A 23523-nucleotide genomic window follows, 5' to 3' on the forward strand; every position below is an offset into this window, starting at 1 on the left:
CCATTCACTTCACACAGTAGTTCATAGAAATAACAATAATTGTGCTTTTATTGATCCACTACATGTTTTGAGCAGAGAGTGTTAAGACTAGACTGTGCACAGCAAGTTAACCAAGATTGCATTTGACCTTGTTGCTCTGTGTAAAGAGGTTAAATGTGTATTATCTCTTATAAAAATTTAATTTGTTTCTTAAAATGGATATGTAAAACTCTTAAAGAGATACTGACACCAGAAAACGAACCTTTTTTTTACATCTACCATAAAATTTACTTTGCATGCGTCTTGTAATTTTGCCATAAAGTATTTGCCCAAAGTTTTTACATTACCTATCTGACTCCCTGTGATCATCTATGAGGGGGCTGCCATATTTGTGCATCAGGAGTCCGTTAGCATTAGAAACTTTAACTGACAGGCTGAGATGGGACAGTCAGGTTGGCAAAACAGTCAGATTTGTGAACAATAACTTACAAAAACAAACCTCTCAGCAAAAAACAATCAGCATGACCTATAGTATAGGTAACTTTTAATGAACATTCATATTTTTAAAGGTACTTTTTTAGTGTCAGTATCACATTAAGGTTGGTTATCCCTTTATTCTGGGACTTGCTTCTCTCATACTGCAAATAAATGTAATTCATAAATAGGTTAAAATAATTGTGCCAAGCATGGAGTAAGCATAAAGTAGGATAAGTCTATTTCAAGCACCCCTTCTCAATAACAACATTTATGGAGTGAGAGGAGATACTAAAATCTGATTAAAGGCCATAAGATAATTGGAATATTCCTGTGGTATAAAAACACAGGGACTTATCCAGGGACACAGGGTATATCAGGCACTGTCCCTGGAAATTAGGGACAGTTTGCAATAAACTGTATGAGTTACAAAAAAGTCCAAACACGATATTCCCAAAAACCTTTCTGCAAATTGAGATGAGGAGATTATCGATGTTCCTTTCCAACTGGAAAATGGATTTCTAAAATGGATGGATAACTAGATACAAAAATTTGACTGATCTAGGCAACAATTAAAAGCAAGCCCCCATCCCTTCCACCCATTGCCCCCCCCCCTGTTTCTTCCCCGCATAATCCATTACTTGAAAAAGTGTCATTGGTATTAATGTTAACATATCCATGCAGAGTAGCATAGTGGAGCTCATGGGCGCCATCTTTGGATTTTTCCCATAAGGGACCACGGACACTGAGCTTTTTCACGCATGTGCAGTTGGGGGCCAATCTGGTATTAGCTCCTACTGTGCATGCATTAGAAAGCTCTGTAAATTGCTGAAGGAAAAGAAGATGGCACCCATAAGCTCTGCTACACTACTCTGCATGGATATGTCAGTGTTACATCCAGGGACACTTTTTCTTAAGTAATAAACTATGCGGGGAGGAAGCAGGGAGGGGTGCCAATGGTGGGAAGGGGATGGGGGGGTTTAGCTCCTCTTTAACTGCAAAGAAAATTAAAAGATTAGACTGGAGTTCAGCTTTAATGCTTGAATAATGTGTAGGTGACAGTTCTGGTAACTCTATGTTGGAGCAGACAATTCCCCACCGGTTAGAACATGGCTTTGAATCAAAAAGTAATTTAAAAAAAGTTGGCGGAGTGGGTTCAGCTATAGAAATGCTTGTTAATTTTCTGGTTGCAATGAATTCATTTTATTATATGTATCTATAGATAATTTACATAACCTCTCACAGTCATGGGACAGTCAGATGGTCACGCATATATTTATTTGACATTCTGTCATTACCATATTGATTTACATTACATTAACATTACACACGAAAGCTTGCAAACAAATATTGCTACTTCCCAATAGTTGCCTTCCTCCTGCTACAAATGGAGCACCGTTGCACCTGTTAATGCAGGGGAACATCAGAGCTACTACCACCTCCAAATTAGGAGGTGGCTCCTGGGTTTCCACAGAGCATTGTATCAATAGCACAGATGCACCAAAGGAATCAGGCACACACTTTACACCAACTAGTCTTAGAAAACTTTCATATGGCCTTAGAAAACTTCTCAGTTGTGCATTAACACAATTGTGTTAATTTTGATGCTTCAGCAGCAATTCCATTAGTTACAACTCCCCCTAGTGACCATGACAACGCTGGAATTCTACAAAAAAACTACTACATTGCAAGTAAAAATATGACCACTGCATTTAAAAAAATAATGCACACTGCATCTGTGGTAAGAAGATGATCCCAAATATATGACGCTACTTTTGAGGTCATCTCTTTTTGTACCTAGAACTTGGACAGAACTTCAAAAACCTCATCATCTAATGGATCACAGAGGTTTGAACTTACCATCCAACTGCAGGCCAAGTGCATGAGCGAAAAAAGGGACACAAGTTGTGAGACTATTGATGCCTGTAAGCAAAGGTAATTGTTCCCAAAGGTTCCCCTTAGCTAATGGACTTGCCTGCTTTGATGAATAGAATTCAAATGCGACTACTGACCATAGAGAAACCTGGGGGCAAATTAATTAAAGGGCGAATTTTCGCCAGCGACCAATTCACCACCCTTCGCGCCACTTTGCCAGGTGTAAATTCGTTACCACTAAGCTAATTCACTAAAATGCGAAGCTACTTCTCAGCAGCTGAAGGATGGTGAAGTTTTTGCTAGCATTAATTCGTCAGCGCAAGCATTTCTTAGCGATCTATCGCTAGCCCTCAATTCTGGCTAGCGAAACTTCATTAGTACTGTTACGCTTAGGTCAATTTGAATAAGGTGAGTACATATAGGTCGTATAGACCTTGGTTAAAATGCTTGAAGTGGCCACTTATGATTACATACGTCCAAGGAAGCAAAATAGGGATTAAAGAGATCCTCTAATGTCGTAGACATGCGCCCGCCCTAAAACAAATGTGGCTTGTCCCTCAAATTGGTTAAAAAAATGTTAATACAAAAATCTTTAATAGTTAGGACTTTTGAAGGCAATCCCGCTTTAAAAAATTAAAAGAGGCCAGCGTTTTTTTACAACTTTTATGAGTTTCCGGCATACAAGATGTGATGTCACTGACAGGATGTAGCTTAGTTTTATCAGTTCCCTGGTCTAAGGTGGCAAAGGAAACTCTGGTGAAAAAAGGTAACGTTCTGTAATGTTTTGGCGTAACGTTCAATCGCCTGAGCGAAATTGCGCCTGGCAATAGGGAGCTAAACTGCACTAGTGATGGTCTCTTTTTCTAGCAAATTATCATCTACGCTTGGCGATGTCCCTGCGGATGAGATTTCCGGCAAATTGATGCTAGCAACAGCCACTTCGCCCTTTAGTAAATCTGCCCCCTGGAATTAGTGATACCCATGGTAATTGCAGGGTTTCCACAGTATCAATAGAAACTGAGAATTTGCGGCTAGCAATTTGAATACTAATACCATATTTGATGCCACATGCATTGGTGTCATGGAAGTGACGCAATCCCCACTCTGTATCTATAACTTTATTTATAAAGTTCTACAAGGATACAAAGCTCTGTACAAAAGTGCACTCTGGGAGGATACACTTTATAACAAATATACAGAGATTCAGTTCCATGTGGTAAGAGATGTTGTAGGAAGGAGGGTCCTGTCCTGTAGAGCTTACAATCTAAGTGGGTGGATAACATACAGGCTCAAATTGAAAGGCAACTGTGAACAAGGTTTGGGCTGAAGATGCTATCCTGACATGATTCACAAACGATAGTGAGGGTATCAGCCCTACAGTTTGGGAATCACTGCTAATGCACGTGTCCCAACATAAAAAATCAAGCATATTAAATATTGTAATACTGTATAATTAAGCTACAAAACTGCAGCCACAAGTATATGCAAGATAGTACTGCTCGCCAGAGTTTAAAGAAAAAATTTCTAAGTAACAAATACTTTCCCACTGCACAGAACTCAAGCAATTTGCAATACTTATGCACTGCACACATCTGATTACAGCCATAAGAAAACTTACTGTGATAGATACCAATTAGGCGACACAAATTCTACAGATTATGTCAAAATATGATTGGGTTCAGATATAAGATAATTTTATGGGCAAGAACCAAATTTGTGCTAGTTCTTATATTACACAAAATGGAGAGGAATGGGTGATTTCCTTTCAAGAATTTTTGTGTAATTGTAGGTACTAAAAACAATTCCACAGATAATCCTATAGACAGCATAAAATGAATATGCATATAATAATAAGTGAATATGAATTTAGTAAAACACACACAGTCAGCAAAAAATGGAATGGGCTATTCAGTGAGAAGATATTCATGTTAAAGAAAGTCCCAAAAAGTGGGATGGAAACAAGCACGCGTAAGATTAAAATACTATTAAAGGGTATTGCAATGAGATCACATAAAGAGCTAAAAACTACAGTGATTTGATGGCCAGTTTAATATAGAAAAGTGTAAAACCCAGTCAACCTTTATTAATTGCTTCCAGAAAATAAATATAGCTAACACTTATTTTCTCTTGTATATCTAAGATATTGGCCTTCATTTAATAACAGAGGAGATGTGCAAACATCATTCTTTTCAAAATACAGAAGTCATTCTTGTTGTATTCCAAAATTCAGGTTACTTTTAATACACTAGAAAATGTTGCAGCTGCCACTAGACACAAGCTTTGTATTAAAAACTAGTTTTTGTAGCAGCAGCAAAAAGGACCCCTTTTTTATGGCCGCAATAGCATGCAGAATTGTACATCTTGACATGGAAACTTGATAAATGAAGTCCTTTAACTTACACTTGTTTAAAAAGGTGCAGCTGGCATTCTTCAGCTTTATGAGGCAGGGAATCCTGACATTCTTCATGAGTCCCTGTCCCATAAAGCTTAAAACAGAGGTTTGAAGACTTTTTTGTTCAGCCCTCCAACCAATCCCTCCCCCACACTTTGTGGGCCATAAGTGATTAGACTCAATTCATTAGCTGGTTGGACTGATGGCTGTAAGTATCCCAATTCTATAGTTCCATGGCAACAGAAAACAGTATAGAGGTATGAGACTGGTTATCTGGAAACCCGTTATCCAGAAAGCTCCAAATTATAGGAAGGTAATTTCCTATAGATGTAGAGTTGTTTTCAGATTGTTCTCCAGAAATAAAGACTTTTTTCAATCACTAACCATTTTTTACCATTATAAAATTTAAAGTGGACCTGTCACCCAGACACAAAAACTGCATAATAAAAGTCCTTTTCAAATTAAACATGAAATCCAATGTCTATTTTTTATTAAAGCATTCATAGCTGTTGTAAGCTCATCTCAGCTGTCAATCAACTATTGTCTGCCCCTCCTCTATGCCTTAGAGGCTGGGCAGACAATTACTTTCACTTTCCATTCAGCACTTCCAAGATGTCACTGCTCTCCTCACATTCCCCAGTTCTCTTCACTGTTTAATTATGTAACCAGTGCATGGGGATGGACATCAGGTCCCCCATTCTGATGCACAAACAAAATTCTGGGATGATGCAAGACTTGTCTTAATAACAGTGTCCACAAAATGGCTCCTGCCTGCTTGCTATAATTATGAATTGCCAGACTAAAGGAAACAAGGTTTTAATCATTTATGTAGTATAATTAAAGTTATTTTTACTTGACTAATGTGATAAAATAGGATTTTGAATAATTTTTTTGGGCGGAAGGTCCCCTTTCAAGCTTAATGTCTTAATGGTGTTTGAGTCTGGCAGCTCAGTAATTCAGGTGCAGACCCTAAACTGTTACAATTTTGCAACATTTTGTTGATACATTTCTCAGCAGAATCTCTGGAGTATTAGCAACTATTGTATCAAGTCTAACAGCTGCCTGTAATGAAACCCAGAGATTCTGCTCAGCAGGGACAAAGTTAAGAAATGTATCAACTAAATGTATCAATTTAGAACAGTTTACAGGGTCGGCCCCCCCTCCCAGAGCTGCTTTAGATGGTGAAAAATTAAACTTTAAATTTTAATACTAGAAAAACAGTCACACATAGAAAATAGAAAGTTACTGGAAAAAGTCGTTATTTCTGGTAAAATATCTGAAACCAACAAAATTGGAAAAAGTGTTGGAAGGTGAACAACAATTATTTAAAATTTTTAAAAATATTTTCTTTTTCTCTGTAATAACAAAACATAACCTTGTGCTTGATCCTAACTAAGGTAAAATTAATCTATATTAGAGGCAAAACAAAGGTCATGAGCATTCTGGATAACAGGTCCCCATAAACCTTTAGCTCTAAATCTCACGCTTACTGCCATTAGAATGCACTAATGGGGAAAATTTTTACAGTTTTGGGAACACTAGTTTAGATTTCAAGCATGCAAATATATGTATATAATAAAATATGTGCCATGTTTAAAACAAATAACATGAAATAATTCCTTAATGTAAATTAATTTACACATAAATAAATGATAATGCTGATGATATTTAAAATTCCAAGCTTTTTACAGCTGCTTACTGACATTCATATATGTTATTTGGGCAACAGCACAGGTGCAGGCCCAGAAAATAAATAAACGTAGCATTTGTGTAGCTCCACACATAACAAATTAGTCCAATACGTTTGGTATTTCCTCAACCTAATAGAAATACACATAGGAAATATTATTGTTGTCATGTTATGAGTATACTAAGCAAACTAAAAAGGAAAGGGATGTTTTATTATGTCCAGGAGACAGCCTGACCCAATTAGGTCATGTCTAAGTTTTACTTTATTAGATCCCTGTACACTTTACAGCCATGCCAATAATAATCACCAGTGGTTCCAACGGGGTTATCATAACGTAGCGTACATGCCTACAGGAAATCCTAGGCAGTGCTGACAGAGCACAGCATGATGGCTCAATGAACCAAAATGGTAGTAATTGCTTTCTTCGTCTTTACTCTTTCTCAAGCATACCAGGAAAAGCTTCATTGTCCGCAGCAATAAAGTCAAATACGTCTTACGCAAAATACATTTCCAAAACCGTTTTATGCACGTGTAGACATTTTGGATAACTATAGAAAATAAATAACTTGATTGAAATCAAAAGTAGTCTATGGGCTAAAGAAATATTTCAGAATAATTAACTCATTGGACATGGACATGCCACAGAGCTGCACTGATGGCTATATAGCTTAATGCAAACCTACATTCTAAAATACTGTACAGTTAAAGACATTCGTTTAGAATTTTTTGAGATTTATTACACCTCGAAGCTGCAAAAAGTCAGAATCCGAAAATCCGCCATCTCAAAGGGAGATGCCCTTTAACAATTTGAGGATATTGTTATCTGTGCTGGGTTTTGTCTGATAATCCGAAACAATTTGGGGTTTTCGGGCAATAACCCGAAAAAAAATCGAACTATTTGGGCGTCAAATAGGAGAAATTTGTAAGATTTGGGCTATCGCTCGAGTTTATAGAGTTTTTTTCCCCAACAGACTTTTTCAATTCTTTTATTGATAAATAAGATAGAAAAATATAAACAAGATAAAATCGTGGATGGGAGTTTGCTTTAATAAAAATATGCGAGTTTAAGTAAATAACCCCTTAATTCTGTAAAAATGGAAATATATACACACACACACTTATGTTGTTATTTATATTTAATTTCCAATAATTTTTCTTAACAAGTTAATGTGGCACCATTGTGTATGTGCCAACATTAAGTGCTATAAAAGCTAAGAGCTCACTAGGTGATAATGGCACTTTAATGATTACAAATTGGCCACCTCATTTTGAGATCCACTTTTGCAGGGATTAACGTGAACTATAGGATGAAAGCATAGAGCCGCCAGGGGTAAAATTGCTTTTTTCCCCTCAGAAACAAATGTCAGCCAAAGTACAATGTATAGCTATGTCAGTGTAGAGCATTAGACAAGTAAATACAAGAAAAAAATGCTCAATAAATGCAGTTCTTTATCATTTAAATAGCACAAAAGCCAGTAAAAAATAGCCAGCCTGAGAACAATACTATCTATTTATATCACATTTAAATCTATGCGCATATTAGGGTTGTCACCTTTTTTTTTTGCGAAAACGGGCAGGGGGCGGGCCGGTGATGTAGGGGGGGCAGGCCAGTGATGTCATGGGTGGACCGGTGATGACGGGGGCAGGGCAGGTGATGTATGGAGGTAGGGCGGGTGACTGCAATATGGCTATAACTACAAACTGTAGCAACCTACTGATCCAGAATGCTCAGGGCCTGGGGTTTTCCGGATAATGGATCTTACTTTTGATCTTCATACCTTGTCTACTGGAAAATCATGTAAACATTAAATAAATTCAATAGGCTGGTTTTGCTTCCAATAAGGATTAACTATATCTTAGTTGGGATCAAGTACAAGGCACTGTTTTATTATTACAGTGAAAAAGGAAATCATTTTTAAAAATTTGGATTATTTGGATAAAATGGAGTCTATGGGTGGTGGCCTTTCCGTAATTCGGAGCATTCTGAATAACCGGTTTCCAAATAATGGATGCCATACCTGCACTGAAATCCATTTCTCAAAAGAGCAGACAGATTTTTTTATATTTAATTTTTGAAATCTGACATGGGGCTAAACATATTGTCAGTTTCCCAGCTGCCCCCAGTTATGTGACTTGCACTCTGATAAACTTCAATCACTCTTTACTGCTGTACTGCAAGTTGGACTGATATCACCCCCCCCCCAAGCCTTAAAACAAAACAATGGGAAGGTAACCAGATAGCAGCTCCCCAACACAAGATAATAGCTGTCTGGTAGATCTAAGAACAGCACTCAATAGTAAAATCCAGGTCCTACTGCAACACATTCAGTTACATTGAATAGGAGAAACAACAGCCTGCCAGAAAGAAGTTCCATCCTAAAGTGCTGGCTCTTTCTGAAAGCACAGGACCAGGCAAAATGACCTGAGATGGCTGCCTACACAAAAATATTACAGCTAAAAATATATAAAACATATACTTGCTGGTTTAGGAATGAAATTTTATATTGTAGAGTGAATTATTTGCAGTGTAATTTAGAAATAAAAACTACATCATAAAAATCATGGTGGTAACACATTTTTCTTCTACTTAGCACATCATTTTTTTAAGGAAACTGTTATGTTTTAAATTGGCATTATAAGTACATGTAAGCCAATGAAAGTTACACAATAAGATGGTGTTTTGCTTAAAAAACAGATTAATACATTGATTTGTATTTCATATAACACAAAGAAAGAACAAAAGCATGTTTTTAAAGAGGAAAAATAATTGCATTAAAAGAGCAGTTCCACCTCATTTAAATGCATGGGCAGATAAAAAACAGAAGACATACAGTAATTATCACGCAAGTGTAACATGTTAAAGATAACAAGATTTCGAACTGGAAAATGAACACTCTTTCTCCTTGAAAGAATAAATTGCAAAGTGTGGTCAACAACGCTAAATACAAATGTTTCAAAATGATATCTATGCTGTGGAGCTGAAGCCTTGTTTTGGAGTATCAAAAAAGGATATTACCACTAAAATTCACACTAATTATATGTATTCATTTTGAGATTCACAGCTAGCCATACATGTTTAGATTTGGTTGGGCAGTTATTGTAAGTCAACTCTAGGATTAATTTCACTTCAGTCTTGATTTGTCCAAACTGAAAATGTAATTTACACCACGCTGGTAAGTCCACTAGCAAATGATGTAGTGAAAAGAGCTGCAGCTCCTATTCACCTCCAGTAGTTTAATAATACAACTGACATTTGCCAATGACAATTAGGGGCAGATTTACATAGGGTCGAATATCGAGGGTTAATTAACCCTCGATATTCGACTGCCGAATGTAAATCCTTTGACTTCGAATATCGAAGTCGAAGGATTTAGCGCTATTCCGACGATCAAAGGAATAATCATCAATCGAATAATCATCAATCGAGCGATTAAATCCTTTGAATCGAACGATTAAATCCTTCGAATCGAACGATTAAATCCTTCGAATCGTACGATTAAATCCTTCGAATCGAACGATTCGAAGGATTTTAATCCATCGATCGAAGGATTTTCCTTTGTTCAGAATATTGTTAGGAAGCCTATGGGGACCTTCCCCATAGGCTAACATTGGCCTTGGTAGGTTTTAGGTGGCTAAGTAGGGGGTCGGAGTATTTTTTAAAGAGACAGTACTTCTACTATCGAATGGTTGAATAGTCTAACGATTTTTAGTTCGAATCGTTCGATTCGAAGTCGTAGTCGAAGTAGCCTATTCGATGGTCGAAGTAGCCATATTCGACCATTCGAAATTCGAAGTATTTTTTCTTCTATTCCTTCACTCGAGCTAAGTAAATGGGCCCCCAAGTCATCTAATACTTGAAGGCTTTTCAGCTGGCCTGTGAATGTTAACCTACTATAGCGACACTCTAAGAATGGGCCAATTTGTTTTGAGATTAGACTGAGATTTCACCATTCAGAACATCAGCAGACTAAAGGTAGGCATGGGATCCATTATCCGGAAACCCGTTATGCATTACGGGAAGGCCATCTCAAAGACTCCTTTTTACTTAATTTCAAATTTTAAAAAATATTTCCTTGTACTTGACCCAAAACAAAAATATAATGAATCCTTATTGGATGTAAAGCAATGGGGTTAATTCATGTATAAATGAGCTTTTAGTAGACTTTCCAAATTATGGAAAGACCACTTATGCAAAACCCTTGACATCCCTCTTAGAATGGGACAATTTGTTTTGTGAGCAGATTGAAATTTCACCTTTCAGAAAATCTCAAGACTAAAGACAGGTATGGGATCCGTTATTCGCAAACCTGTTATCCAGATAGCTCTGAATTACGGAAATCTGTCACATTCGGCATCCCAAAACCCAGAATAAATGGCAAGTTCCTGGTCATGGCTCACGCTGATGCATGTAACAGCTGCCTTTCATGTTGGGAGGAGCCCTTCTATATTCGATTGCAGCCAGGTCTTAAAGTGAGAGGACCAAAGCAAGGGTTCTGGGCATGTCCCCGCTGCCCCACCAGGCATCATTACAAAGGCTATCTCCCATAGACACATTTTTAAACAAATAATTCAAATTTTTAAAAATTATTTCCTTTTTCGCTGTAATAACGAAGATATAATTAATCCTTATTGGAGGTAAAACAATCCTATTGGGTTTAATTCATGCTTAATTGATTTTTTAGTAGGCTTGAGGTATGGAGATCCAAATTATGTAAAGACCCCTTACCTGTATTTTCATTGGGGAGCTATGCAAAATAGAAACATAAACATAAGTAACTAAAAATAAAAAACGGACCAATTGCAAAGTTGTGAAGACTGCATTTTTCCCCCTTTGAATTCTGACTTACTTTAATTTGTTTTTCGTTCTCCTGTCTGGTGTGTATTTGTGTCTCATTATCTTTCTTTTCCATTTGTAAACGTTTTGTACACCTCTCAACTTCATCAGTAATATGTTCTGATAAATCATTAGCATTCTTTAATTTGAATTCCAGTATATTGTAATTTTCTCTATAAAAAAACAACATAAAAACAATCCTTTAAAATATAAACTACTGCTAAAAATTGTATGTTGAATAATGTACACCCTATTGTAGAATATAAGGATCCTACAAGTCACTGAGGAGTTTTCGTGAGGTTGAAGGCCTTGCTTTCATGCAGGTCATGAGACTCTGAGGTGACTTCTAATATCCGCATATTTTATAACAGGGGGTAGATTATTCTTTATAATACACAAGTGAGTCATGTGACAAAAAACACCACAAGGAATGCACCAAATCCAATATCTTGAAATTCGTTCGAATTCCAAATCTGTCATAAAGGATATGTATGAATCCCGTACCAAATCCAAACCTTTATTTGCATTTTCAAATTAGGGGCAGATCTATCAAGGGCTGAATTTCGAATTTGAAAAACTTTGAAATAAGAATTCAAAAAGACCAACCGTTTTTTTTTGGCATTGAAAGTACTGTTTCTATTTTTGCAGATGATACTAAATTGTGCAGAACTATAGGTTCCATGCAGGATGCTGCCACTTTGCAGAGTGATTTGTCTAAACTGGAAAACTGGGCAGCAAACTGGAAAATGAGGTTCAATGTTGATAAATGCAGGTTATGCACTTTGGCAAAAATAATATAAATGCAAGTTATACACTAAATGGCAGTGTGTTGGGAGTTTCTTTAAATGAGAAGGATCTTGGGGTCTTTGTAGATAACATGTTGTCTAATTCTGGGCAAAGTCATTCTGTGGCTAATAAAGCAAATAAAGTTCTGTCTTGCATAAAAAAGGGCATTAACTCAAGGGACGAAAACATAATTATGCCTCTTTATAGGTCCCTGGTAAGGCCTCATCTGGAGTATGCAGTGCAGTTTTGGACTCCAGTCCTTAAGAGGGATATAAATGAGCTGGAGAGAGTGCAGAGATGTGCAACTAAATTGGTTTGAGGGATGGAAGACTTAAATTATGAGGGTAGACTGTCAAGGTTGGGGTTGTTTTCTCTGGAAAAAAGGCGCTTGCGAGGGGACATGATTACACTTTACAAGTACATTAGAGGACATTATAGACAAATAGCAGGGGACCTTTTTACCCATAAAGTGGATCACCGTACCAGAGGCCACCCCTTTAGACTAGAAGAAAAGAACTTTCATTTGAAGCAACGTAGGGGGTTCTTCACAGTCAGGACAGTGAGATTGTGGAATGCACTGCCGGGTGATGATGTGATGGCTGATTCAGTTAATGCCTTTAAGAATGGCTTGGATGATTTTAGGCTATTGTGATACTAAGCTCTATAGTTAGTATAGGTATGGGTATATAGAATTTAATTAAAAGTAGGGAGGGGTGTGTGTATGTTTGCTGGGTTTTCATTTGGAGGGGTTGAACTTGATGGACTTTGTCTTTTTTCAACCCAATTTAACTATGTAACTATGTAACTATGAATAGGTCAGTTTACGATCGAATAGTTCAGTTTTTGATCGAATTCAAATCGTACGAATCAAAGCAAATTCACGAAGATCCAAAGTTGCTCACAAGTTACCGATCGTTTGAGAAGTTAAAGTACAATGGCCATATATGCAGCAGAAACACATTACACTACACAAGGCCAGGGAACCTTAATAAATGTGTTCTAATGCCCTACACATGTGCCTACAATATAGTTTAGGTGCCATATGTTATCAAATTTAGGGGGGGGAAGGAGGGTACCCTAAAAAAAATGTTGATCTTTTTCAGCCTATCACCCTATAAAAAGTAACTTTTTTTTGGACCATCCCTATCTACTGTATTGCACTTCGCCTGGTCTGAGGTGGCGAAGTAAAGCCTGGCGCAAGAGATAACGTTCACGAAAATCCGCAGCTTAGTGAAATAGCGTAGTTACATCCCTTCGCCAGAGCACAACTTCGCCTGGCGTAAGGGTGCAAAGTAGCGCTAGAGTAGGTCCACTTCGCTAGCAAATTTACGCCAGCAACCGTTAGTAAAACAGCGAAGTGGCAAAATGACGTCACGCTGGCGAATTTTCACTAGTGTTAGCCACTACGCCCTTTAGAAATTTGCCACCAAATAGGTTCTAGGAGGTCCTCCATATGCTAAAACTGCAATTCGGCACGTTTTAGATGGCAAATTGTCGAAGTCGAATTTATAAAGAGACAGTACATGATAAATTTCGAAATTCGAATTTGGACTATTCCCTAGTCGAAGTACACAACAATTAGCTCGAAATTCGAATCTTTTTAATTCGAATTTTCACTTCGACCTTTGATAAATCTGCCTCTTAAAGTTAGGAAGAGTTAAAATTTTTCAAAAATCTCATTTCTTTTGTTCATGTGCCAAAAAGTCATGTGATTTTAAGGATTTAGCTTGACTAGACACTTGGTTTTGGCCAAATCCAAGTCCTGCTGAAAAATGTCCAAATCCTGTATTCGATGCATTTAAATGTATTAACAGCCACAAAGAAGTAAAGCATTGCTTATGCAATGGGCAATCTCTGGGCACAAAAATATGCATTTTCTAAAATTTTTCAAGGAATGAGACACCAAATTTCTTACCGTAACTTTGTGACTGACTCTGTAGTCAACCTCTTTGCATTTTCAATTATAATTCCATACTTTATTAAATCTTCTGCTAGTAAAAGCAATTTATCTGTGTTTTCCATGGTATTTTTTATTTGCTCAGAAACCTGGGAAAGCTGGTCCTGGAAGAAAAGAATAGGTAATAAAAAATCAATTCCAATTCTTTCTTTTTGTTCATCGGTCATTCTCATTTATTCTCCTAAGCTTTCAAATTCTCTTGTAAACAGATTAATCCTATTTAAATGGACACTATAATGTTTTTTGTTACTGTTGTTAGTGTCAGACTGAGCCTCATAGGGCCCCGCACAGACTTTGACCTCCAGGGCAACATATCCCTTTTTTAAAATACTTAAATGAACAAAGCTTGAGCTAAATATATAATAGATGAATATGTTTTTTGTTTTTCTTGCTCAATTTACTTCCTGTTCAGCAAAGCACAGTCAAATCAATGTCCTAGGTAACTGAGAAGCCCTCTGTAAATATTCCTTATCTCACAGTCTGACTGGCTGCAGCTGGAGGAAGAAGGGGGTTGTTATACTAAGGGCTACTCAGTGGATTGGTGATTTGTTTTTACTATGCTCATAAGAAAGTGACTTTCATTGAAATAATGTTGAAAGCATATGCTGCCCGTTTAAGAATCATTAGCTATTAAATTGAAGAAAAAGGCATTGACAGGACATGGCTTTAATGCAGAAATAAGAGAGCTGATGGGAATTGCCCTACAGTGGGGCCCACTGGGACATTTCCTGGTCCATTCCTGGTCTTGTTTGTTTTAATCAAAAGTCTCCTGTTTTGGTTAAAAAATGTATTTTAATTGGGGGTTACATGAATCAAAGCTGTTGGATTTAGACTTTAAGTGCTCTATGGGGGTAAGTTGTTCCAAAGTTATAAGAGTCTTCTTGGTGTTTCTCTGCTCAACCTAGTGGCAGAATTCAAAAGCTATGTAACTATTCAGGCCCACCATCAAAAATCATAGTGCTCAATAGTTATCAGTTATTACGGCCCTCCCCTAATCTGAGACCCTTTAGTGCCCTTTAGTATCAGGGCCCCTGTTACAATGGTGTCCCAAACCCAGAGCAAACCCCAAGGTTCTGGCCTGGGCTTACCCTTCTGCCTATAACTGCCGCCTTTCACTTCGGGAGGGGCCCTCCGCTACTTGGATGCCACCAGGTCTTATAAAGAGAGGACCAAGGAAGAAGTCCTGCAGCCAGAACAGGAACACCAGGTCCCTGGTTCAACTCCAGGCAGGATGTTAAAAATGACTAATCAAACTCCATACCTGGACACATCATTAATTTACCACAGGCATGCATCATTATATCTAGGACACACCCATGATCCACCAAAAACCTTTCCACATTGATGTCCCGCAAATCATCCATATGTATAACCAAATCACAGAATAATCTGCTCAGTCAAATCAGCAGATGAGAAGTTAATCCAATGTTAATATCTACATTTAACTTAAACGGAACAACCTGAGAGAATCGGGAATCAATAGCAGATCAGAAAGAGTCATATTTACCAAATGTGAACTCTTAACTCTCACCCATTGATGAATATACCTCTACAAAATCCCATAAGAATGAATAGAGAGTGGGGGAATGTTACTGTAGTGAGCTTTCATTTCACACTGATAAATCTGCCCCTAAATATGGCTCTAGTGCGTATAATAATTAAACCCAAGACATGAAAAAGGAATCAGAAATGAGTACATGCAGCACCTGGCAGGCTCAGACTGGCAAATGTCAGAGGGGCTGCTGTAAGATATCACTATTTAGTGAGCTGCTGGAGGGGCTGTTTAGGCCTCTGTATACTTGAAATTCCAGGCCTGGCACCTAGGCATCTTTCTATTGTGTGACATACAACTTCTAGCCTTAGGAAGCAGCATCACATCCCTACCTTCTAATGAAGTATCTTCAATTTAAAAAATTTTAATTAATAGATTTAGTCTTGCATTTGTCTATAGGTCAACACAAAGTAAAACTCATGGTCATATTATTTAGTGCATGATATATATATATATATATATATATATATATATATATATATATATATATATATGTGTGTGTGTGTGTGTGTGTGTGTTTGTTCACAATGCTTCAGTTTAGAAGCTGATACAATCTGATGAAGAAAAAAGTGGTTACCATCATTTACAAACAGGTGCCATCTGCTGAGCAAAAGTGTAATAAGCAGGCAATTTCCATTCTATGTGAAATCTTTTCTTTTCTGTATTGATTTTTCTATCATTTCCTAAAGCCCTCAAGCAACCTGCTCTAGTTTAGCAAGTGAACAGAAAAGCAGTCTCTCTAGTGGCCCCAGTGTCAATTTTTCTTTTATTTTACCCACTTGAAATCTAGACCGAACAAATGACATGAAAACGACAATATACATCTAGGGCAGCTGTATAGAAATGGACTGTTCCCATGAGACTGAAATGTAATATTATGCCAGATTTTTCACCTGTGTATCGCTTAATTGTTGTTTCAAGGTGTCCCTTTTGTGTCCTAGTTGCTGACTTGTTACATTGTATTTCTCTTTGGAATCCTGCTTTTTCTGTAGTAAATGTTTCTTCTTCTGGAGAAGAAAGAGAAAAAAAGAGTTTAAATTATAACAACTGCCTAAGGATGCTATATAGCTTTGTAACACAAAATTATATGTAGGATAATATCCATAAAGTATAAATTAATACATACAGTACACACAGCATCTAAGTACAAGCTAAGAACACTTAATATTTACTATAGACATTAACTAGAAGTTCAAATAAGATGCAGAAGGAAAGAAGAAAAACTGAGAACTAGGGATGCACAATATCCTGTGGATCCTTTGGACTGTTCCTAATTTACAAATAATATTTAGCACAATCAATAAAACTATATCATCTATATACAAAAAAACTCAAGCCACATTGCCGAACAGTTTAACAGAAGGGTGTTTTAAAAGGCACAAGGGCTCATTCACAATGACAAGTGCAGTGTGCAATTTCAGATGCAAATTGGCATGTTTTTTAATGCATGATTTCCCGAAATCCAGCCTAATTGTGGCAAACCTGTATGACTTGCCAGGAGATCAAGGTCGATCTCTTACCTCCCAGCGCGTCTTTCCTTCCAGGTCCATGCGCAGGCGCGCACTTCCGGGTTCTGCATCTTGACGCTTGCGTCGTGACGCCAAGCATCATGACATCATTGGCTGGCGCCGAAATTCAAACTTTGGCGCCCAAATACTCCTTAAAAGGCCAGTCTCCATTTTGGAAATTGCCCAAGGTGGTTCCAGTTTATCTGTCCCTGCCGATTCTGATTTCAAATTCCTGGTTTTCACTTATGCCTGACCTGTGACTACAATTCCTGCCGCCTGCCTTGAACTTTTTGCCTGACTCTGACTACGTCTTCTCTAAATCCTTGCCGGTACTTACTTTACGGACTTCTTACACAGCAGAAAGCCTGGGGCCCCAAAAGGGCATCAGTGAACACCGGAACCCACAGGGCGTCCGAAGGTACCACCGCTGAACAAGGTTCCTGATAACGTGGTTGTTACAAAACCTTTGTGCACTTTTGCCCCTTACTTAGGGAATACTTCCTATTGTGTTTCTTACCACAAAAAACTCTCTTTACCTTGATTAAAATGTTTGTCCTCCCTGTGTGTACTTTTCTTTATAAGTAAAATTGTACAACTCTGTGTATCCTAGTAGCATTTAAAAAGTTATACATACAAAGCAGTGAGGCATGCCTAGCACAATTGCGCATTATCATGGTAGCAAAAGTTGTGGCTCACATCTTCAGAGTCAGGATACTTGGCACTAAAATAACCTTTGTGTGTGATTCATTTGTTGGAATCCTGAAATTACCACTACATTCGGCAGAAGGGTCAGTGCAAAGAGCTTGTTTGGAGTTGGACACAAGTACTGTAATTACTGTTACTATTCTTCTGACTGATCTGTGGGTGGATCAAACATGCTGAAACTACAACAATAAAGGCCTTTTTTTGCATATTAACATAAGTTTTTCTGATTCAGGTTAAGAAAAAAAAATGATTGTGAAATAAAAACTTTTTTCCTTGTTCAAGAAAAACTCTGCCTTTCAATATAGCTGACCGATTGATGCTGTTTCCTTAAAGGAGAATTCAACCCCGTTGGCGCTAAAATCCCTCCACCTCCCCTGTGTTTCCCCCCTCCCTACCTCCCACCCGAGCAAATGTCCCTAACTTGTTACTGACCCCTCCATGCAGTCCCTCTCCTGTTGAGTTCACGGCAGCCATGTTTGCCCATGTGCTCTTCTTCCTGTATTCGCCAGCATTTGGTGGTGCATGCGCAGTAGAGGGATTTACGGTAAGGATCTACTGCACATGTGCCCGAAAGTCACGAAGTTTCCGAAAAAAGAAATCGTAAACTTTGTGACTTTCGGCGCATGCACAGTAGATCCTTACCGAAAAATCCCTCTACTGCGCATGCGCCACCAAATGCCAGCGAATACAGGAAGAAGAGCGCACGGCGAACATGGGGGGGGAAACATAGGGGAGGGATTTTAGTGCCGAAGGGGTTGAATTCTCCTTTAATATCTCAGAGTCTCCTAGTAGCATTTAAAAAGTTATACATACAAAGCAGTGAGGCATGCCTAGCACAATTGCGCATTATCATGGTAGCAAAAGTTGTGGCTCACATCTTCAGAGTCAGGATACTTGGCACTAAAATAACCTTTGTGTGTGATTCATTTGTTGGAATCCTGAAATTACCACTACATTCGGCAGAAGGGTCAGTGCAAAGAGCTTGTTTGGAGTTGGACACAAGTACTGTAATTACTGTTACTATTCTTCTGACTGATCTGTGGGTGGATCAAACATGCTGAAACTACAACAATAAAGGCCTTTTTTTGCATATTAACATAAGTTTTTCTGATTCAGGTTAAGAAAAAAAAATGATTGTGAAATAAAAACTTTTTTCCTTGTTCAAGAAAAACTCTGCCTTTCAATATAGCTGACCGATTGATGCTGTTTCCTTAAAGGAGAATTCAACCCCGTTGGCGCTAAAATCCCTCCACCTCCCCTGTGTTTCCCCCCTCCCTACCTCCCACCCGAGCAAATGTCCCTAACTTGTTACTGACCCCTCCATGCAGTCCCTCTCCTGTTGAGTTCACGGCAGCCATGTTTGCCCATGTGCTCTTCTTCCTGTATTCGCCAGCATTTGGTGGTGCATGCGCAGTAGAGGGATTTACGGTAAGGATCTACTGCACATGTGCCCGAAAGTCACGAAGTTTCCGAAAAAAGAAATCGTAAACTTTGTGACTTTCGGCGCATGCACAGTAGATCCTTACCGAAAAATCCCTCTACTGCGCATGCGCCACCAAATGCCAGCGAATACAGGAAGAAGAGCGCACGGCGAACATGGGGGGGGAAACATAGGGGAGGGATTTTAGTGCCGAAGGGGTTGAATTCTCCTTTAATATCTCAGAGTCTTAAAGGAGAAGGAAAGCCCCAGGGCGCAAAACCCCTCCCCCCCTCCCCTGTGATGCCCCCCCTCCCTCCTCCCCCCTGGCCTACCTGTCCCCCTGGGCAAATGCCCCTAACTTGTTACTCACCCCTCTGCGCAGGTCCTGTCCACGGAGTTCACAGTCGCCATCTTCTCCCACGCGCGTTTTCTTCCTGCTCTGACCGGCGTCTTCTGGCGCATGCGCAGTAGGAACAGGTACCGGTACAGCTCTATTGCGCATGCGCCGAATGTCACGAAGTTTTCCGATTTCACTTCGTGACATTCGGCGCATGCGCAATAGAGCTGTACCGGTACCCGTTCCTACTGCGCATGCGCCAGAAGACGCCGGTCAGAGCAAGAAGAAGACGCGCGTGGGAGAAGATGGCGACTGCGAACTCCGTGGACAGGACCTGCGCAGAGGGGTGAGTAACAAGTTAGGGGCATTTGCCCAGGGGGACAGGTAGGCCAGGGGGAAGAGGGAGGGGGGCAACACAGGGGAGGGGGGAGGGGTTTTGCGCCCTGGGGCTTTCCTTCTCCTTTAATGCAGAGCATTACAGTTTTATTATTTACAGAATCTATTCTGGGATTCATACAGATGATAATTTTAAAAAATGTGTAGACTTTTATAATTAGCCATATTAAAAAATCTCCAGTTCAAGTCCATGTGGGCAGCACTCCGCTCTTTATGTGGGCAGCACTCCGGGACGTTTCGGTCCACTCAGGGACCTTTCTCAAGGCCTTGAGAAAGGTCCCTGAGTGGACCGAAACGTCACGTCGGCTCTACATGTGATTTTCTAATACACTTGAATTATTCACGAAACATCTTGGTGTTGCTGGTCATTTGTCTTCATATATACGTATATATATATATATATATATATATATATATATATATATATATATATATATATATATATATATATATATATATATATATAGTTTTCTCACTTATGCCTGTCAGTAAAAGTGAGAGCTTTCAGTTTTCAAGGGCTTGGGGGGATATATTGTCCATAACTTCAAATGGAAAACCTGTGTGACTACCTAATAACACAACAATTCTACATTATAAAATATTATAGTAGTTATTTAATTGTTGTGAGTTAGGTCTCCATCAACAAAGCAACTGATTTTAAAAATAAAAAAAAAATCATCATCTGAATAACCATTTAAACATGTGAGGAATAAACAGACTGTACAGCTTACGACAGAGACATATACCTTATTCCCCACCCCTTTGCTCTCCGAGACTAATAATGTGATCTTTGTCACTTTTTACTTCTATATTTCACTAAGGGAAGGGTTTACAACATTACTCAATGACACTGCTAGCATTAGCTTACACTAAAAATAAATGTTGTTTATTAAACTTTTATATTTGAGTTGGTTACATAGTTCATAACATACATCATCTTTTACTATTTGAAAGTGCTGAGTATATTTTACTTCTTAGTTCTGCAGGGTATGTACTGTCCATCTCTATCTTAAGTGCTTTGTTGTATAGTGCTAGCAGCTAAAAGACCATGTTAGTCTACAGTGGATGGCATTGGTTCCAGGAAAGATGGGTTCAGTCTTGCAACCTTTAGGGGCACATTTACTATTGGTCGAATATCGAGGGTTAATTAACCCTCGATATTCGACCGTCAAAGTAAAATCCTTCGACCTCGAATATCGAAGTCGAAGGATTTACCGCAATTCGTTCGATTAAACGATTAAATCCTACGAATCGAACAATTCGAAGGTTTTTAATTCATCGATATAACAATTTTCCTTCAATCAAAAAAAGCTAGGAAAGCCTACGGGGACTTTCCCCATAGGCTAACATTGGTGCTCGGTAGGTTTTAGGTGGCGAAGTAGGTGGTCGAAGTTTTTTTTAAAGAGACAGTACTTCAACTATCGAATGGTCGAATAGTCGAACAATTTTTAGTTCGAATCATTCGATTCAAAGTCGAAGGTCGAAATAGCCAATTCTAATCCTTTACTCGAGCTACTGTAAGTAAATGTGCCCCTTAATGTAGGGTAATGTAGTATGAAAAAAGCATTGATGATCCTGCTGAAGAACACCACACAAAAAAGGGCATATGTATAAAAGGTCCGACTGTTCTAACTGGTAAAACGTTCTTCTGCCACATTTATGACTTTTACTATAATTCTAAAAATTGTCCACTACTTTTCTCCAGAACTGAAATAACATTTACATTCAGGGTCATTTATCAAAGCTTTTCCACAGTTCCCTCACTGGATTTTGTTCCCATAAAGAGTTCCCCAGTTGCCACTTATTTTATTTTATGGGTTACAAATATTCCAAAATCAGTTGACAAGATTTTTTTATTGATTAGAATGCATAAATATTCAAGTTATCCAATATTGCTCATTGATTTACCTTCCTATTAATTATAAACAGGCTGTGTGAAATACAGTTATGGGATCCATTTTATCCAAATAGTCCACATTTTTAAAAATGACTTCCCTTTCTCTGTAATAATTAAATTGTACTTTGTACTTGATCCAAACTAAAATATAATTAATCCTTAAAGGAGATATATAGAATAAACAAAAAAAGCTTTAATTTTGTAGGCAATAATGAATACTATATGTTGTTTGTTTTACTTTGGGCTAAAAACGATCAAAAGTGCCCCTTTATTAAAGCTCCCCATAGATGTTCTCTGGTCCCTCTCCGTGTTTTTAAATGATGGGTGGCCGTGTCCTAATGGTCCCTGCCAGAAGCACAGTAAGAGAGGGACAGCCATTCACAGTCACACAAGCAAAGCCAGGCTTCAGTTCCCTATCAGGTCAGCCTAGCTACTGATCATTAAATCATTAAATATTTCATATTTAAATGATTTTCTAGTAGACTTAAGGTATGAACAGCCAATTACAGAATGATCCCTTGTGCAGAAATTCCCAGGTCAAAATATTCAAAATAACAGGTCCCGTGTGTTAACTCCTGTTTACTTAATCTACATCTGCTTAATGTTTTTGATCTTTGAATATTAAAACCTCAACAGAATAAAACTGTGAAAAAAACTCTATTGCATTGTACTCATCATTTTCAAAGGTCGGGATTTTAAAGGGGAAAACTCTAATTTTTTGAGGGAAAAAAAATCAAATTTTTCGATATTTATTATACGATGCTGCTTAAAGCCTGAATCTGAAAATACTACATCTTAAACCTATCAAGATCCTATAGAAGTCCCTTTTCCAATTTGAAGATATCCTGGTCTGCATTGGGTTACATACAATAATCAGAAAAATTCTGGGGTTTTCAGGCAATAACTTGAAAAAATCAACCGATTTGGGAGCCATATCACAATATCAGATACTTCTTTCAATTGCAATTACGTTTAAAAAATATCTTTAAAAGCAGGGACATTTTTTTAAAATTAATATTTGAAACTTGTTTAGAATAGTATTTTCTCTAATTATGCAAAAAACTGATTTGAAATGGACTCCTTTTGATTGTGCCAGTTAGGGATTAGCAAATATTATACTGCATTTTGGCATGAAAAATGCATAGTAAAAAAAGAAGTTGTGTGGTTTTCTGCCGTTTCTCAAATTTTTGGTGAAACGAAACAGGTCAGATTCGCCCATCACTTTGCAAATCATGAGTGGTGATTTAACTATTCTAAGCAGTCAGATCCAGTTGATTTATATGGAGTGTTACTTTCCTACCGATTTTTTATTTTTTTTAAAAAGCACCACTCATGCAAATCATGAGTGGTGATTCATAGGGGCAAATTCACTAAGCGCCGAAGCGCCGAACGCTAGCGTTACTTCGCTAGCGTTTGGCATTTTCGTTACTGCGCAAATACACTAACGAACGCTGGCGTAGATTCGCCAGTGTAACTTCGCACCCTTACGCCTGGCGAAGTTTCGCTACGGACGTAACTACGCAAATTCACTAACGCGGGCAGTGTACTGAATGCTACCTTTTACACTAGACTTCCTTCGCCACCTCAGACCAGGCGAAGCGCAATAGAGTAGATAGGGATTGCTTCAAAAAAAGTCAACATTTTTTCTAAGTCCCAAAAAACGCTGGCGTGTTTTCTACATTATGGGTGATAGGCTGAAAAAGATCGAAAAATTTTTTGGG

General features: G+C 38.2%; 1 protein-coding gene across 2 annotated transcripts in view; it reads right to left on the bottom strand.

Annotated features, from left to right (window-relative positions):
- The window catches only part of LOC108719236 (coiled-coil domain-containing protein 178), a 170071-nt gene that overhangs the window by 102445 nt on the left and 44103 nt on the right, over nucleotides 1–23523 (bottom strand). For both annotated transcript variants that reach the window (XM_041566415.1, XM_018267969.2), the window contains exons 15-17: nucleotides 16433–16546; nucleotides 13946–14091; nucleotides 11258–11417 (exon numbers count right to left, since the gene is read on the bottom strand). In XM_041566415.1, the coding sequence (XP_041422349.1) occupies nucleotides 11258–11417; nucleotides 13946–14091; nucleotides 16433–16546 (420 nt within the window). The remainder of the gene's footprint in view (nucleotides 1–11257; nucleotides 11418–13945; nucleotides 14092–16432; nucleotides 16547–23523) is intronic.

This window comes from Xenopus laevis, chromosome 6L (genome assembly GCF_017654675.1).
Source record: "Xenopus laevis strain J_2021 chromosome 6L, Xenopus_laevis_v10.1, whole genome shotgun sequence".
NCBI lineage: Eukaryota > Metazoa > Chordata > Amphibia > Anura > Pipidae > Xenopus > Xenopus laevis.